We start from the raw sequence: 17283 nt of genomic DNA, 5'->3' as shown, positions 1-17283 counted from the left end.
GCCATGTGGCCATGGCTTTGGAGTGACCTCCCTGCAGGGCCCGCCGCCAAAGGCAGGTACTTGCTGGAGGAAGCCTGATGCCAACCAACGTGCGGGTGGCCCCGAGGCGCAGGAGGAGGGTCCGGGGAGGAACCCCAGGGCCGTCTCCAGGACTGCAGGGGCTGGTCCGGCGGTGGCCCCGGGGTCCAGGGGCGCTGGGCAGACGACCAGGGCCGGGACGGGCCAGAGCCCGCCCTGCGGCCCCCGGGGAGGGGTCCGGCCGGCGGCGCGGGGCGGGGCGGGCGGGCGGCGCGGCCCCTCCCGGGAGGCGGGCACGGAGGGCGGGCAGGCAGCGGAGGCCGGAGCGGCGCCGAGCGCGCGGAGGGAGGAGGCCGAGGGCGGAGCGGAGCGCGCGGGCGCGGTGAGCGCGGCGGCCCGGCGGCCGAGCGACCCCGGGAGCGGCCGCGTCCCTGCCCGCCCCGCCCGCCGCGCCTCCGCCCCGGCGGGTGCGCGGCGGGCTGACCTCTGCGGAGGCGGCGGGGGCCCAGCATCGGGCCGGGGCCGGGGGGGCGCCGGGGCCGGGGGGCGGCGCTCCGGCCCGGCCCGGCCCCGCCCGATGTCCATGAGCGCGAACACCATGATCTTCATGATTCTGGGGGCGTCGATCGTGATGGTGAGCGGAGGGGCTTCCCGTGCGCCCGCGCCCGCCTCCCGCGCCCGCGCGCCGCCTCCCCCACCTCCCGCGCCTTGTTTACCGGCCCGCGCGGCCTGCGCTCCCGTCCCCGGGCTGCCCCGCGCTCCCCGTCCCCGGGCTGCGCTCCCCGGCTCCCGGCAGCACCGAGCTCCCCATCTCTGGCCTGCGCTTCCCAGCCCGACTGCCCTGAGCTCCCCGATTCTGGAGCTGCCGCGGGCACCCCTGTCCCAGGCCAGCGCTCGCCCACCCCCAGCGCGCCGCCCCCCACACCCCATCCCACACCCCGGGCCCCCGGCCAGGCCCGCTCCTCGGCGCTGACCGGTCATGGGCTCTTCCAGGCCATCGCGTGCTTGATGGACATGAACGCACTGCTGGACCGATTCCACAACTACATCCTCCCGCACCTGCGGGGCGAGGACCGCGTCTGCCACTGCAACTGTGGCCGGTGAGTCCGCGCCCGGTGGGGCACACGCGTGATCACACATGTGCGGCGGCGGGGCCCACTGGGGCGCGGGCAAGCCCCAGGCAGGCCTGGCTGCAGGACTGCGCTAGGCCCGTGGGGGAAGGACTGCCCAGCCTCCGCTGGGCACCTGGGGATTGGCCAATCGCGTTCCAGGAGGGGGAGCATGCCTGAGTAGTTAGGACCCCTTCCCAAAATGCCTTTAGAGAAATGGCCTGTGCCAGGGTGATGGGCAGAATGGGCCCCAGGCCTCCTGGTCCAGGGCCTGGAGGCCAGGAGAGCCACAGCCCAGCCCTGGGGGTCAGGAGGGATCCTGCGCACGGCTGTGCCCACAGAGTACACTGTCCTGCCTGGGCCTTGCACTCATGTTCACGAACTTTCCTGCAGGCCAGGTACAGGGAGGTGCAGAAGGTCAAGGTGGGCAGGGCCTACCTTGAGGGGCCTCGGGTCCAACCCTCTCATTGCACAGAGGAGGAACTGAGGCAAAGCTGGGTGTGGCTTGTTCAAGGTCATTCAGAGAGCCATGGGAGGGCCCAGGCCCCTACACCCACCGTGTGAACGCCCCCATTCTGTGCACGTGTCCTAACGGAGTCTTCCTGGCCATGCATGTTTGTACGTCCATGTACAAAATAAACATCTTCTCACGAGACGCGCATGTGTGTACTGTCTGTGCATATACATGTGCGTACACATAGCACACACACATCCGCACGCACACCGGCCCCACGGGAAGCCCTCAGGCCGGGACCCAAGAGAAAACAGAAGGACGCTGGGGTGGATAGAGACTTGGCCAAGGTCACACAGCCAGTGAGGGACTGGGGGCCCCAGCCCAGAAGCTGTGCTCCTCTCCCCTATCCTGTATTTCTGCCCCAGGGACACGTGCGCACACACGGTGGGTGGGGGGCGTGTGTGTAAGAGAGACAGGACGGCTCCGCGCCTGTGGGTGCCAAGCAGCGTATGGGAGCGGAACCCAGACATTGGGGAAGGTAGAGACCCTCGCATGTAATGACCCGCGCACGTGCTGTCCCAAGAACCATCGAGAGAGTTTGTGGGGGCGGTGGGGGTGGCCACTCTTTCCCAGAGGTCCCTGTGTTTGTTCCTGCCGCACACAGCCCCCAGCTAAGGAAAGGCACGAGGTCAGTCCCGTGGTCTCCTGGGGCAGCCGTTACTATGAGCCAGTTAAACCGGGGTGGTCTTGAGACCCTCCCAGAGGCCGGCAGTGTGCACCCACAAGGCCCAGGCTCTAAGTCCCGTAACCATGAGGAAGGCACATTTTACATGTGTGTGGGCTGTGGTGTCCTGACCCGCGTGTATGTGCCTGTGGCTTCCCAGCAGGACCCCTCAGGGCAGCCAGGGGGTGTTTTCAGAGCGTCACCTGCAGTCCCATGTGGACTCGAGTGGGACGAGCCCGCACAGGAAGCCGCCGAAGCAAGCCATGTGCGTGCAGGCTAGCGCGTCCGTGGCCGCAGAAAACCCGAGAACGGCCCCCGCTGCTGGTGTTGAGTTCTGGGCGTGTGTCCACATGGCTTCATATGGGATATGTGGGTTTAGTGTGCAGCGCACTCTTCCGCAGCAACAACGTACATGTGTACGCACAGTACATGCATGGCACACAGCATCCGCGACGGGCGTGCGAGTGTGTCTGCAGAGAAGCGTGTTGCACATGAATATCCCTGTGTGAACCGTGTACACGAGTTGCCGCAACGGGCTCGATCCGTGTGCGCATACACCATGAGGCATGAGCCTGCCCATGTGTATGCCTCCGCCATGCCCAGGTGGAGAGTTTCATACAACCGACATGTATGTAAATGCTCCCATTGTACGTGCCGGCAGGCACTGTCTGTCACCTGGCGATGGCTGTGCGCCGGGCTCAGTGCATGTGTGCCCGCATGTGACCCACGCTGGGCCTGTGCCCGGGCTAGCATGCACACACGCGGAGCTCGTGGCCCCACGTTCGTGGTATACACGCGTGCATGCGGCTGGCGTGTATGTGCGACGTGCCTCGGACCTCACAGGCGCGTGCAGCATGCATGAGCCAGGTGACACATGTGTGTGTGCCTCATGAGAGTCCGTGCGCCGTGGGAGACCTGAGCCGATGCCCCCAGGGGCCCCGCTTGGAGGGGGAGGAGCGTACAGGGCAGAGAGGAACTGCAGGTGGCAGGCCAGGGACGGGGTTGCAGGCCGTGACCTCTGACGGCTGGAGGTCCTGAGCCACCAGGGCCACTTCGGTCCTGGCCTTGTCCTGCTCCTGGGGCACCAGGAGAGTCTCTGACTCCTTTGGCAGCTCAATCTTCAAGTTCCCTGCCTCGACCAGCTGCGTGTCCTGAGGAAGGCCCTGGCAGGGCTCCTGGGCTCAAAAGGCGGGGTAAAGCAGGGACAGTGACGCCCTGTTTTAGCAGCCCCTGCACGGCCTGCCTGGCCTGGTGCACCCCAGATGACCGGGACCCCGAACGGGTCATGAATGGCGTCTGCTCCTGAGGAATCGGCAGCCGCTGCTCACTCTGGTGCCGATTAATAGTTTTCCACCACTTACGGGGGACTGACAGTAGCTGCGGGCAAAGGGATCTGGCTGTTTCGCTACTGACTCAGGGCTGGTGGCCTCCACGCCACGGGGCTGTGGCCAAGGCCCCACCACTGAGCAGGATGGCCTCCAGGAGTTCCCAGAAGGAGCAGGAGGGATGTGAGGAGAGGAGGCCCGCCTGCCACCATCCCTGCTGGGCTCCTCCGGGGAGGAAGGCGCGGTGTGGACGCCACCGGTAGGGCAGGAGCAGTCAGGGATCAGGGAGGAGTGGGGTGTCCGGATTTCTGAGACGGTCCCTGTGGGGGAGTCTGCGAGGCCCGGGGGAGGGGAATAGGGACCCAGCTCAGCCACGCGGAGGTGCCACCATCTAACTGAGGGGAAGATGGGGAGAAGCAGGTTTGGGGAGGGAGGAGCTATTTTTAGGTATGAGTTTGAGGTGTCTGTAGATCCCACGTGGAGACGCGCACGCACAGGCAGCCGGAGCTCAGAGCAGACGGTGGGGGGGCCTTGGTGGGGAGCTAGAGAATTGAAAAGACCAGCAAAGGGGCCGGGGGAGGAGGGGCAACCATGAGAGGTGGCCCCCTGGGCAGGACTCCAGAGCGGTCCCTGCACTGCCAGGCCAGAAGGGGCTGCAGCCAGTGACAGGGGCAAAGGGTGCTCCCCACAGGTCCCTCTCCTGGGCTCTCCGGTAGGCCGAAGCCCAGGTCCGGGGTGGGGACAGATCCAGAGTCAGCTGTCGGTCTCCTGAGCACGGCCTCCCCACCCAGGATCTCCAAGCCCAGGAGGGGACCCAGACAGGAAGGAAGGAAGCACGCGGGGAGAGTTCAGAGTTGCTCAGAGGCAAGGCTGGACAGCGGAGGGGAGGGGGCTGGGAAACACTGCACAGGCCTTTGTGGGGGAGGGGACACCTGGGAGTCCAGGGAACCCCCGACAGCTGGGGCATCCCCGGAGCTGCAGGCAGGCCACGGACATGCAGCTGTGTGGGGACATGGGCAGGAGACGGGGTGGGAGAGGGACACTGGGCAGGGCTGCCCACTGGGTCGGGGAGGAGGACAAGATGGCCTGTGGGAGGGGAGGCCGAGGCCCTGCCCCTGGCTGGGGACAGCCTGTCCTGGGCCTTCGCCCTGGAACGCTGGTTCCCCTGCACTGTGTTCCCGTGACCCTGCACCGCGGCCTCCGAGCCCCCCCGGGGACGGAGGAGGGAGGAGGGTGACGAGTGGGCTTCACTCCGACCGCGGACCACGGCCCCTTCCCGACCGCAGCTCCGCACAAGGGCCGCTTCAAGACCAGCAGGGCGAACGGGTACCGCGTACAGCCGGGGGCGCCGCCCGCTCCGCGGGAGAGGTGCCAGCCCGCCCTGCCGCCCCCAGGCACCACATCCACTACGTGATCCCTTACGACGGGGACCAGTCGGTGGTGGACGCCTCCGAGAACTACTTCGTGACCGACAACGTCACCAAGCAGGAGATCGACCTCATGCTGGGGCTGCTGCTCGGCTTCTGCATCAGCTGGTTCCTGGTGTGGATGGACGGCGTCCTGCACTGCGCCGTGCGCGCCTGGAGGGCCGGCCGGCGCTACGGTCAGTGAGGGCGGCGCGCCCCCGCGCCCCCGCCCCGCCCCGCCCCCACCAGAGCACGCCTCCCTCCCTCCCCGGCCACGCCCTCGCGCCCCGCCCCCACGGGGTCACGTCCCCGCCCGGCCACGCCCCCGCGAACGCCCCGCCTTCGGCTCTCGCCACGCCCCCTCCCAGGCCGGTCCTCCGCTCGACCACGCCCCCAGCGCCGCCGCGCCCGCGGCTCTCCGCGCTCCCGCCCCCCGTGCCCCGCCCCCGTGCGCGCCACCGCCCCCGTGCGCGCCACCGCCCCGCGCCCGCGCTGACCGCACCCCCGCCCCGCAGACGGCTCGTGGACCTGGCTGCCCAAGCTGTGCAGCCTGCGGGAGCTGGGCCGGCGGCCGCACAGACCCTTCGAGGAGGCGGCCGGCAACATGGTGCACGTGAAGCAGAAACTCTACCACAACGGCCACCCGAGCCCGCGGCACCTCTGAGCCGCACGCAGGACTCGCGGGGCTTCGGCCGACGCGCCCACGCCCACGGGACTGGACGGCCGCCCCCCGGCCAGGGCGCCCGCGGCCGCCGGGCGTGTCCAGCGGAAGGTGCTGTCTCCTCTTCTTTTTATAAAGGGGGTCGGGTCGGGGCAGGCCGCCGGCCTGGGGGTCAGACCCGGGCCTCCGGGGCCGGACAGGGCGCGGGGACCGGGGCGGGCGGGGGGCGCGGGCACCTGTGCGGGCGGCCGGGACCACCTGCTCGCCCCGCACACTGCGGTCTCCCCCGCACCCGCGCGGGGACCATGCCGGTTACTTAAGCCCGGCCGCTTCTGGCGCGGGGGAAGCGAGGCCGGGAAAGGGGCTCCGCAGGGAATGCGGCCGGCCCGGGTCGCGCCCACGTCTGCACACGGGAGCACGTGCATGGGGCGTGTGCGTCCGCGGGCCGCAATGGGGGTGGGGGGCGGGGGGCGGGGGTCCGGTGGAGGCCCCGGCCTATAGCAGCAATAAGGCCCCTGAGCCCCACTGCGGCATGTGGGGCCACCCTGCCCAGGGCATCCCCGGTCGGGCGCCTCACTGTGACCCCCACCCCTGCTGGTCAGTAAATTCTCCAGAAAGCTCCAGTCTTGGCCTCTTGTTTCATCGCTGAACCTGTGACCCCTTCAAGCGTCTGCCCCTTGAATCAGCCATGAGATACACATGTGATGAGGTATCCTGTCGGGAGTTTTTATTGGATTCTGGATAAAAAGCCCCCAACTCCAATGGATGGAGGGCCACAGATCCTGTGGGCTAGGGCAGCACCCCCAGCACTGGACATCCCTGGCCAGTGGGTCCTGGGGCCTTCCAGGCACCACCACCAGTCGCCGGCAGCTAGTTCTTACCCTCTAGGTGTGTCCCAGTCACACTCCTGAGTCCCTCTCCTGAGATCCCGGGGACAGCAGGTGGGGGGAAGCAGCCCCCAGCCAGCAGCACAGGGGTCTGCTCTGCTCACCCCTCCCCTGCTGGGTGAGACTGGGCAAGGTCGGGCCCCTACCCCTCCCTCAGCCAAGCCCCCTCGGGGGACAGGTGCAGCAGCTACAAGAGCTCAGCCAGCATCTGCGGTCCGGCAGTGGCAGCATGACCCGTCCCTCCCTGGGCTCAGGGACAGTGCCTTCTCCCCAGTCCAGCCCACCCAGCAAGCACCACCGGCTGGAGGAAACGGACTGGCGTACAAAGGAGCCAAGCCTACCACAAAGGTGCTGCACTTGGTCCCAAGCAGAGGCCTTTAAGGCTGTCCTGGCGCCAACCAGGGGAGTATGTAAAGTCACTAAGGTGGGCGGCCGTGCAGGCGCATCACTGGGAGAGGGGAGCCTCTTCACAGCAAAGCTCCCCGCAGGCCCAGGGCACAAAAAACAGAAGCGCCACAGGCCAGTGGGGGGGCAGGTCCATTCCGACACAGAGGGGAGGGCTTCTTCCTGGCAAAGCCATCTGGCCAGTGCGGCTGCCGGGCGTCCAGGCCCAGCTCACTGAGCCTGTGCGCTTGGGAGCGGGGGCTGGTCATCCTTCGGCCTGGCTCCCTCTGCTTTCAGCCACTGCATCTTCTGCTGGTGCTGCTGGATGGCGTCCTGGACCCGGGCATCCATCATGGCCTCCGTGAGGACCCCGTCCTCCGAGGCATACGCCATGGCCTGGCAGGGAAAGACAGCACTGACGCGGGGCACATGGAGGGGCTACCCACAGGGGAAAAGGGTCCCCCAGCCCAGAGTTTCAGCCCCTGGGTGCCACCAGTGACCGGGAACCACCCGCCCTGCAGGACAGGGCCACACCCAGGGATGAGGCGGCCTGGCCCACCGTGAGCTCGCCTCTTGGGAGATTGCCTCAGAACCGGAAGGCCTCCTGGGGGCGGCGGTCAGACTGGGACGCGGAGTCCGCTAAGAGGAGTGCTGGCACGTACCCTCTGCCACAGGTGCGGGCCCATCTCGGGAGGGATGTGGCCCCCCAGCAGGACGCGCACATTCAGCACGCCAGCGGCACAGGCGTGACTCCTCGTGCGTGCAGAGTGACACAGGCGTGACTCCCCGTGCGTGCAGAGCGAGCCCGCGGCCACGGCAGCCACCATCCCTGCAGGGCCCGTGGCCCTGCCCACGTCCCCAGCTGGCACGAGTGCTATGTTCTCGCATCACTGAGTTTCTCAATGACTTTCTAAAAATATCAGGTCTGAGGCCAGCTGTCAAGAAGCAGCTCAGGCCCCCCAGCACAGACCTGGAAGGCCCTCACAGAGAGCAAAGCCACCCTCTGGGCCAGGACACACGTGACAGAACCACCACACACCATTTGGGGAGGCAGGTCCACTCTGACACTGAGGGGAGGGCAGGACCCCTAGGAAGAGAGCTCCCCAGGAGGCCCCAGCAATTCTAGCTCGGTCACAGAGTATCCCACCAGGCCCAGCTGCCCCTGAATGCTGAGCACCCAAAGTAGCTGGAAGCTTCCCTAGTGGGAAGGTAGAGAGAGGGAGGAGCCCTTTCCAGAATCCCAGAGCAACTGAGCCGACATGTCTGCCCAAGGGGGCCAGGACCCCCACTGAGGGGTGGCTGGTCTGAGCCATGGGCTTCCAGCTAAATGAGGAAAAGAGGAAACCACTTTACCACGGAGAAACCTGGCGGGCACCTTAACCAGGTCAACATCCCTGTGATGTTGCACGGATGTCACCTGTCCCCTGTCAGGAAGTGACCAGGAGGGCACCTCATCTCTGGGGTCTTCTCCCCAAACCCACAATCTCAGTCTGACTGTGAGAAAAACATCAGTAGGACAGTCTCTGTAACACCTGACCAGCATTCCTCAAAACCGCCAGGGTCATCAGAAACAAAAAAGACATCCGGGAACTGTCACAGCCCCAAGTAGAGATGGCAGCTGAAGATGGGGGACTTTGGAGGGGGCCCTGGGAAAGATCAAGTCTGAGGCGGAGGCCACCATGACGAGGCAAATGTGCCTCACGAGAGGAGTGACAGCACGGTGCGGAGGCTCCTCGCCGTCCTCACCACCGTCCTCCGAGCCTGAAGTGACTAAAACACAGGAAACGTCACTTAAAGAAAAAAGGCGAGCCCTGGACTCAAGGGCTTCGCTGGTGAATTCAGCCCAACACTTAAAACACTGGTCCTTCTCAAAGTGCCAAAAAGCTGGAAAGGAAGGAACATGAATTCGATTCTGAAGCCAGCATAACCTTGACGGTAAAAGCAGACAGAAACCCCACAATGAAATATCAGACCAATACCCTCCCTGATGTTAATGCAAAAATCTTCAATAAAATACTTGCAAAGCACATTCAGTACCATGTTGAGGGAATCACACCCCATGGCCAGGTGGGATTTACTCCTGGGAAGCACTCATGATGCCCACAGAAAAAACTAACCCCCTGATGCACCACGTTAATAGAACGAAGGACCAAAAACACGTGACCACCTCAACGGCTGCAGAAAACACAGCTGGCAGAACTCTGCACCCTTTCCTGGTAAAAACACTCAATAAGCTAGAAATGGAGGGAAATTTCCTTAACGTTCTAAAGGTCATTTGTGAAAAACCCATGCAAATATATTACCCAGCGTGAAAGACTGACGGCTTTCCTCTACGGTCAGGAACAAGCCACAGACAGCCACTCTCACCACTTCATGTAACACAGTAGAATTCCTGCCCAGAGCAATTAGGCAAGAAAAAGAAATAAAAGGGATCCAAATTGGAAGGCAAGAAATAAAATTATCTGTTTGAAGATAATATATGCTTATATGTAGTAAACCCTAAAGATTCCCACAAAAGTTAAAACTAATAAACTCGGGGCACCTGGGTCGCTCAGTGGATTAAGTGTCTGACTCTTGATCTCAGCTCAGGTCTTAATCTCAGGGTTGTGAGTAAAAAATAAAACTAATAAATGAATTCAGCAAATTTGCAGGATACAAGATTAACACACAAAAATCATTTGTGTTTTGTGTCACCTGGCGGGCTCGGTCAGTTAAGCATCTGCCTTTGGCTCAGGTCATGATCCCAGGGTGTTGGGCTCCCTGCTCAGCAGGGACTCTGCTTCTCCCTCTCCCATGCCCCTCCCCCTGCCACTCATGTACTCGCTCTTGCTCCTGCTCATTCTCTCAAACAAATAAAATCTTAAAAAAAAAAAAAAAAAAAAAAAAAAAAAAAAAAGAATCACACCTAACCGTAAGACCTCAAATTACAAAGCTACTAAAAGAAAACAGGGGAAGGATTTAGTGGTAACTTCTTGGCTCTGACACTGAAAGTCCAGGTGACAAACAAAACTAACAAATTGGACTGTGTCAAAATTAAAACCTTTTGGGGGCGCCTGGGTGGCTCAGTGGGTGAAGCCTCTGCCTTCAGCTCAGGTCATGGTCTCAGGGTCCTGGGATCGAGCCCCGCATCGGGCTCTCTGTTCACTGGGGAGCCTGCTTCCCTCTGTCTTCCTGTCTCTATCTCTCTGTCAAAAAAAAAAAAAAAAAAAAAAAATCTAAAAAAATCAAAACCTTCTGTGCATCAAAATCCTTAAAAAAAGAACAAAGGCGGGGGGGTGCCCAGCTGGCTGCCAGTGGAGCATGTGACTCCCCTGACCTCTGGCCGGTGAGTTTGAGCCCCGTGTTGGGTGTAGGCATTACTCAAAAATCTTAAATCCTCTGTGCATCAAAGGACATTATCAACCAAATAAAGGAGTAAAAAAGCAACTCATTGAAGGGCAGGAAATATCTGTAAATCACATAACCTAATAAATGGTTAGTATCCACAATACATAAGGAACTCAACAAAAAACAACCTGATTCAAAAATGGGCAAAGGACATGAACAGACATCTCTCCAGGAAAACGGATACATGGCCAGGAAGCACACAAGATGCCCACATCACAACCATCAGGGAAATGCAATCCAAGCGACCATGAGCGGTCACCTCACATCCGCTAGGACACCGACAGCTACTATCCAACAACAGAAAAGAACTTGAGTGTTGATGAGCCAGAAACCAGCTGTGTGCACATCTGGTGTGCATACAGTGAAACCACTGTAGGAAACAGCACAGCAGCTCCTCAAACATGAAAGATAGTATTCTGCTTTAAAGATTTTATTTATTTATTTGATACACAGAGATCACAGGCAGAGACACGCAGAGAGGGAGAAGCAGGCTCCCCGCCGAGCAGAGAGTCCAATACGAGGCTCGATCCCAGGACCCTGAGATCATGACCTGAGCTGAAGGCAGAGGCTTCACCCACTGAGCCCCCGGGCGCCCTGGAAGACGGTATTATCACACGATCCAGTAATCTCCCTTCTGGGTGCGTACTCAAAGGAATGAAGAATGGGGTTTCAGAGATACCGGGACACCCGAAGTTAACAGGGGCATTATTCACAACAGCCACCCAAATGTCCTTGTCAGTGGATAAATGGATTCGCAAAATGAAATATATCCACAAGGAATTACAATTCTGTCTTTAAAAGGAAAGAAATGGGGGCGCCTGGGTGGCTCAGTGGGTTAAGCCGCTGCCTTCGGCTCAGGTCATGATCTCAGGGTCCTGGGATCGAGTCCCGCATCGGGCTCTCTGCTCAGCAGGGAGCCTGCTTCCTCCTCTCTCTCTCTCTGCCTGCCTCTCTGCCTACTTGTGATCTCTCTCTGTCAAATAAATAAATAAAATCTTAAAAAAAAAAAAAAAAAAAAAAAGGAAAGAAATGCTGGCACGTGGTACCACACGGATGGACCTTAAGGACACGATGTTGAGTGAAGTCAGTCACCAAAGGACGAACGCTGCCGGTTCAGCTCACACGCACCGTCTAGCGGAGTCCCCTTCACAGGAAGTGGAAGGGCGGGTGCCAGGACATGGGGAGGGGCAGGAGGGTTAGCATTTCACAGGACGGCACTGTAGCTTGGGAAGATGGACATGTCCTGGGGACAGATGGCTGTGACTGCCACACAACAGTGTGAATGTACTTAATGCCACTAAGCTGTGGGCCTAAAAATGGTTAAAAATGGTAAACTTTGCTTGAAGAGTAATAGTAATGACACAGCGAATTGCCACCACGGAGAGCTAAGAGACAGCACGGACTCCGTCGTGAAGCCGCCATGCAGCTTCCCGCCACGCAGGGAACAAATGCCTGGGCCCCCACCCTGCAGTCCAGCCCAGGAGGGGCAGGAAGGCCAGTGCAAGCCCAGCACCTCCGGGCACCTGAGGGTACAGACAGAAGACCGCACTCCTCCGGGGGGGGGGGGGGGCACCGACGCGCTCTGGTCCCTCCTCTCTGCACCTCACACTCCTCTCCCACAGGCACGACTGCACTGACCGACAGGCCTCAGGCTGGGCCATCTGGTCAGTGAAGGGATACCCCCGGTGGAGGGACAGACCCTCCAGGGAGAACACCCCACGGGCTGCGGGGGTCTAGTCACTGTCTCCCGCACGAAGGCCATGTCTGACAATCACTAGCTCTCCATCCACCTGGCCTGTGGCAGACCTGTCACCTGGTCTGGGCAGGTGACATATGATGTGGACAGAAAGGAGGTGTGCTGGTTCTCGGTGGAAACATCAAGAACCAGGGCATGGTTTGCTGTCAGGGACTGAATGTGCCCCCACATTCATAGCGTGAAGCCCTGACTCCCCAGTGCGGCTGTTGGAGCCGACAAGGAAGACGTAGCCAGCAGAGAAGGTCGGGAGAGTGGGGGCCGGTCCCGTAGAACTAGTGTCCTTACGCGTTACAGCTCCGTTTCTGCCACACGAGGAGGACAAAGCCAGAAAATCACCAACCGAAGGGCAGGAAGGGCCCCCCATCAGAACCCCGTGCTGGCCCCTGATCTGGGACTTCCTGCCTTCAAACCTTAGAAAACGAATGTCTGTGTTCGGGTGGCCTAGGCCGTGGCACTGTCAGGACAGCCCCAGCCGACACACGCGATCCTTTGTTCTGCTGCTTACAGAAACGGAGCCGCCCTCGTGAGGGTCCCGAGTTAAGGATAACCCAGAGCCACCCAGCTGGTCCACACTGGCACGTTGTTCAGCCTCTGCAGCCGCTGGAGCAGCGCAGCCAGCTCCAGCCAGGGTCTCACTCTAACCCGGTCCCCTGCTCCAGCCAGGGTCTCGTTCTAACCCGGTCCCCTGCTCCGGCCAGGGTCTCACTCTAACCCGGTCCCCTGCTCCGGCCAGGGTCTCACTCTAACCCAGTCCCCGGGGTACCCAAGCTACAACGCTCCGGTCAGAGTAGACGCCTCACTAACAAACACATGCTCACTTAGAAGCACCGTGGAATTTCTAGTGATTGGACAACAGGCAGCCTTGGAAGATCTGGGCGCAGGTCCCACAGAGGTAGTGACTCCGACACAAAGTCAAGGTCTGGCCATAGACGGGAGCCACTCAGCAGCCCCCACCTGACAGGGCTTTTCTCTCCTCAGCAATAACCGACCTGCAAATGCTTCCTGGATGCCTGTGCCCAGGGCTCCTGGGGGACAACTGGCTCCCCTCCCTGGGGGTTGAGGGGACCCTGTGGACACTGCCGGAGGAAAACAGTAGGCGTTGGGAATGACAAGAACCACTCTGGGCCGTGTGCCCTGGGTCACAACACAAGGATAAAGTCAGCCTGACTCATGTGTTCTACGCTACCCTCAAGGCCCCCCGGCAAAGCCGACCGTGCACAAAGCAGACAGCCCTCCGGACCGGTGGTCTACACCCGGCAAAGACCTGGGAAGGAGACGCCTGACCCCTCATCAGACCAGGTTCACTTCTTGGTTCCTCGTCTCATCTGCCCTCCGAGGAGTCTGCAGACAGCTCACGGGACACTCCATGGGGCCCTGTGGACCCCTATCCCTCACCAACTACAGAAGCGCCTGCCCCAAATGTGCTAGGCTCCTGCTAGGGACAGAGTCTCCAGTGGTACCTGAGACATCAAGCATGGGCCTGTGGGACCTTGATGCCTATATGACACTTGGTTCATTTCCAGGAAACCCCACATGATTTCAGAGCCCTATCTGACCTGCAACAAAACCACCATGACAAGGACGTAGACCATAACATGCAGTCAGTGACCCCTCTCCACGCCCTCCTGCAGTGGGGGCAGAAGCAGGTGGCGGCCACAAAGTAGGACAGGGCATGTCATCTGTGCACAGAAAATCCTTCAACAGAAACACCCTGGGCGGGTATGGGGGTAGGGGCCAGCACTGTCTCCCTTCGAATGCCTCATCACTCCCACGCGGTCAAGCTCACACCCGTAGGCCCCACGTCCCCAGCTCACCTGCCAAGCCACAGCAAGCTGCGAGATCTCCCGGCCCGACATGCCCTCCGTCAGCTGTGCGATCTCCGAACACTTCTTCCCGTAGTCAAACTGAGCGAGCTTCAGGCGCCTGTGAAGGAGAAATTCCTGTACGATGTCCTGGAACCCAAGGAGCCCAAGACCAGAGCAGAGATCTAGGACGGCCCCTTGGCTCCCACATGTAAGGACTGGGCTATCCGCCAGGGGCAGGAACCTGTACTAGAAACCCCCACATCCGAACGCCCCAACTTCTAAAGAGCCAAACTCTGCCTTAATGTCTGCTCTTGATTCCAGGGCTACCAGTTCTGCCCTTCTGGCCCCACTAGGAACCTCTCTTCCTTCGGGAGCCCAGGTGCCTGCACAGGGGCTTGTGGGGACAGCAGTGCGGGAGGCGCGCTGCGGCGGCTGCGGGGCTGGTTGGGATGAGCACGAGCGGAGGTGGTGACCTCACGCCCGGCTCCACCACCAGACCAGGGGGCAGGGACCACGTCCTTCTCGGACCACCCCGCTGCCCGGAGGGCACAGCCGCTGAAACCCAGTCAGGGGTGAGCTGCTGGCAAGTGTGGAATCAGACAGAGGAAGGCGGACACTTCAGGTTTGAGCGAGGTTCACTCCGGTCAATCACATGCCGAGCCCTCTTTCCAATCAGGTCCAGCTAAAGAGGAAGTCACTCATGGGAAAAGAGACCTCAGAAACTCACACCGCAACCAGTGTCTGGACTGCAGTCAGGCTAGAAAGGGCCACCGGGAGGCTGGGCGGTACTGGCGCCGGCCAGGGGCGAGGGAGCAGAGGCCCAGGGAGCAGAACGCAAGGGCTCAGGCCGCAGAGGGACAGCACAGGCAGGCAAAGCCCGTCCTAGAACAGAAGACGGCTCTCGCCACCACCAGTGACAGGAGGGATTCAGGTCAGCGCTGCTGCGAGGTCTGGCTCCCCGGAGACGGTTAAAAATAGAGCAGCCTTTCCTATGTGGAGCGCTCCGGACGGAGCGGCGAGCGAGGCAGGCCCAGACAGAATGTGGAGGCTCCCCAACTGCCAGGTGACTTTTGCAGAACAGGGGCCTTGGTGAGTGCCGACGAGGGGCCCCGGGCTCCCCGGCATCCGGCTGAGCAGCAAACAAGGGTGAGTCCACCCCCGAGATCGCCGCGACCACCTCAGGGGGAACCAAGCCCAGCTGAGGCCTGGCAACCCCCATCACAGGCCCTGACTGCAGCCAGGATCCCTCAAGAGCCCCGGACTGTTACAAGACTTCACGCAGCAGAAGAGCACAGAGATGCTGGTCTGTGAGGATGGGGCACGGAGTCCAACGCGGGGGCCAGCCGGTGAGCACAGCTGACCCCCACGTGCAACCCCAGGGTTAGGACTGGGGTGCAGCACCCAGGCGTGGAGCTGGAGGTCGCGGAGGGCCCTGCTGCACTCGAGCCATCTGGATACTTACTGCCTTCCCTCTGTGGCCGGCTTCAGAATGTGCTTGTGGAAATACAGCCTCACCAGGCGCTCCCGCTCCTCTCGCTGCGGCAGGCCGAAGTGGACCATCTCGTCAATGCGGTCGTTCACGGCCCAGTCAAACTGCTCAGGTTGGTTGCTGGCCAGGACCAGCATGAACCTGAAGCCAGCAGACAGTGGGGGCTAGGGAGCTGGTTGACCCGGTGCTTGCCCCCAGGGTAGGGAGCGCCTTAAACCCACACAGGACAATCTTCTAGGAGAATCTATTCGGCAGCCTTTTAACCCAAAACTCAGCAATGCCCAGCACTGCCTTTGCCCCCCACCCATCCGTCAAACATTTCTCTGCTGACCGACGGCCCGGCCTGATGGGGTGGCCACTTAAGCTTCGCCGTATGGAGGAACAGGGACCCCACGGCTGGAGACTGACCTCAGCCCCGCACCAGCCTGAGCCGCAGGGTCCGCGGTTCAGCCAGTTCAGCAGAAGGGCCAGACGCCAGGGAGGTCTGAGCAGGGGCGAGAGTCTCTGTAGGCAGGAGCCGCGCCAGACAAGGGGGACGTGTATGACCGGGTGGCCCCACAGCCAACCGGAGGGCGAGGTGCCCCCTGGTGACCAGTGGGCCCCCTCAACAACGCAGGAGAGCAAGCGTAGGGGATTCGGAAGGAGCGAGCCCCTTCCCAGAGCAACCTATGCCCCAGGGCAGCTGGCCGTAGGCTGACCACCTGGGCAGCCTGCTGAGGAGGGCAACCAGCAATGTCAAGTGCGGCGACTGTGGGCGAGGACTGGCACCTGGCTCTGAGAGCCCCTGCACCCTGACCGGCCCGGCCCCGCAGTAGGAGCCTCAGTTTCCCCATGAAGCGGCTGTGCGCCGGCAGACGGCCCTCACTTGCTGCTGTGCTGTCCCGTCCGGTGCAGGAAGGCGTTCAGGGTGGCCCTGAGGTCCTCGCTGATCCTCTCCTGGAGAGAAAGTCCTGCTGTCGCGGGGAGGCCGCCACGTGGAGACAAATGGAGGCCCCGCTCCAGCCCTCCGGGAGCCCCGCACTCAACACTTCAGAAGTTGCTAAAGACGCCACAGGACCAACTCCTGCTTTTTGACCATATTTATGAAGAAAGTGCAGCTGAGGAGTGGGTTGGGGTCAGACTTCAACCCGAGCAAACACGGCCAACGGACACCACTCCTGACTGCGCACCTACGGCTGGCCGGGCCCAGCAGGCCAGATGGAAGCTTCCAGAATACTCACAGTTGCTCGCTTCCTGAGAAAAGCATCCGCTTCATCCACGAAGAGCAAAAGGCTGAGGGGGAAGGACGGATGAGAAGTGGGTGAGGGCCGCCCAGCGGAGCACGCTCCAGCAGAACTCCGCTTCAGGAACCCGATGCGCCTGCGACCTCAGCAGTGGCTGGGGACCCCGGGCCTGACAGGGGCACGCCCAGTGCTGCAGGGAAGCAACTGGCTTGTGCCAGACACCCTAACGTGGCACAAGTACTGGGGCCGGCAGCTTCCCATCTTCCACGGGTTAAAACTCAGAAGCACCAAGAGGCTCCTGTGCAGAGCACGAGCCGCTGGTCTGCTCTCAGGGTGGGTTTCTCCCTCAGACTCCCGCCCCCAGAGTATTCCAGCTCTGTGCACAACCAGAGACAGGCTGCAGGGAAAGTCGCTGACCACCCCCACCGCTGACCCCCTCCCAGCGGGCGCTCCGGGGGCTGCCGGGAACCCAGGCCAGGCAAGCACATGCACACGCGGGGCCATCCCAGAGGGGCCCGGCTCACCCTCGCCGGCTGGTATTGGCCCAGTCGAAGACCTTGTGCATGGCAGTCACGCCGTCCCGCCCCATGGGGGCCACATCCCCGCCTGTCATGATGGCATAGTCCATGCCCGAGTGCAGCGCGAGTTTCTAGGC

At 61.7% G+C, this 17283-nt stretch overlaps 2 protein-coding genes across 2 annotated transcripts in view; one reads left to right on the top strand and one right to left on the bottom strand.

Moving 5' to 3' along the window:
- The first annotated feature begins 518 nt into the window (after nucleotides 1–518).
- Nucleotides 519–6320, top strand: TMEM240 (transmembrane protein 240). Its single transcript, XM_059375071.1, has 4 exons — nucleotides 519–652; nucleotides 1012–1118; nucleotides 5025–5233; nucleotides 5552–6320. The coding sequence occupies exons 1-4, from the start codon at nucleotides 596–598 to the stop codon at nucleotides 5698–5700; spliced, it is 522 nt and encodes a 173-aa protein (XP_059231054.1). The 5' UTR covers nucleotides 519–595; the 3' UTR covers nucleotides 5701–6320.
- An 82-nt stretch (nucleotides 6321–6402) lies between these two features.
- ATAD3A (ATPase family AAA domain containing 3A) overlaps nucleotides 6403–17283 on the bottom strand; it is a 23431-nt gene continuing 12550 nt past the window's right edge. Inside the window, exons 11-16 of the mRNA XM_059375069.1 lie at nucleotides 17153–17277; nucleotides 16626–16677; nucleotides 16271–16341; nucleotides 15379–15546; nucleotides 13926–14034; nucleotides 6403–7364 (exon numbers count right to left, since the gene is read on the bottom strand). Coding sequence (XP_059231052.1) covers nucleotides 7200–7364; nucleotides 13926–14034; nucleotides 15379–15546; nucleotides 16271–16341; nucleotides 16626–16677; nucleotides 17153–17277 — 690 coding nt within the window. The 3' untranslated portion in view covers nucleotides 6403–7199. The remainder of the gene's footprint in view (nucleotides 7365–13925; nucleotides 14035–15378; nucleotides 15547–16270; nucleotides 16342–16625; nucleotides 16678–17152; nucleotides 17278–17283) is intronic.

Source organism: Mustela nigripes, chromosome 14 (assembly GCF_022355385.1).
Source record: "Mustela nigripes isolate SB6536 chromosome 14, MUSNIG.SB6536, whole genome shotgun sequence".
Lineage (NCBI taxonomy): Eukaryota > Metazoa > Chordata > Mammalia > Carnivora > Mustelidae > Mustela > Mustela nigripes.
This window is presented reverse-complemented; position numbering and strand designations above follow the sequence as displayed.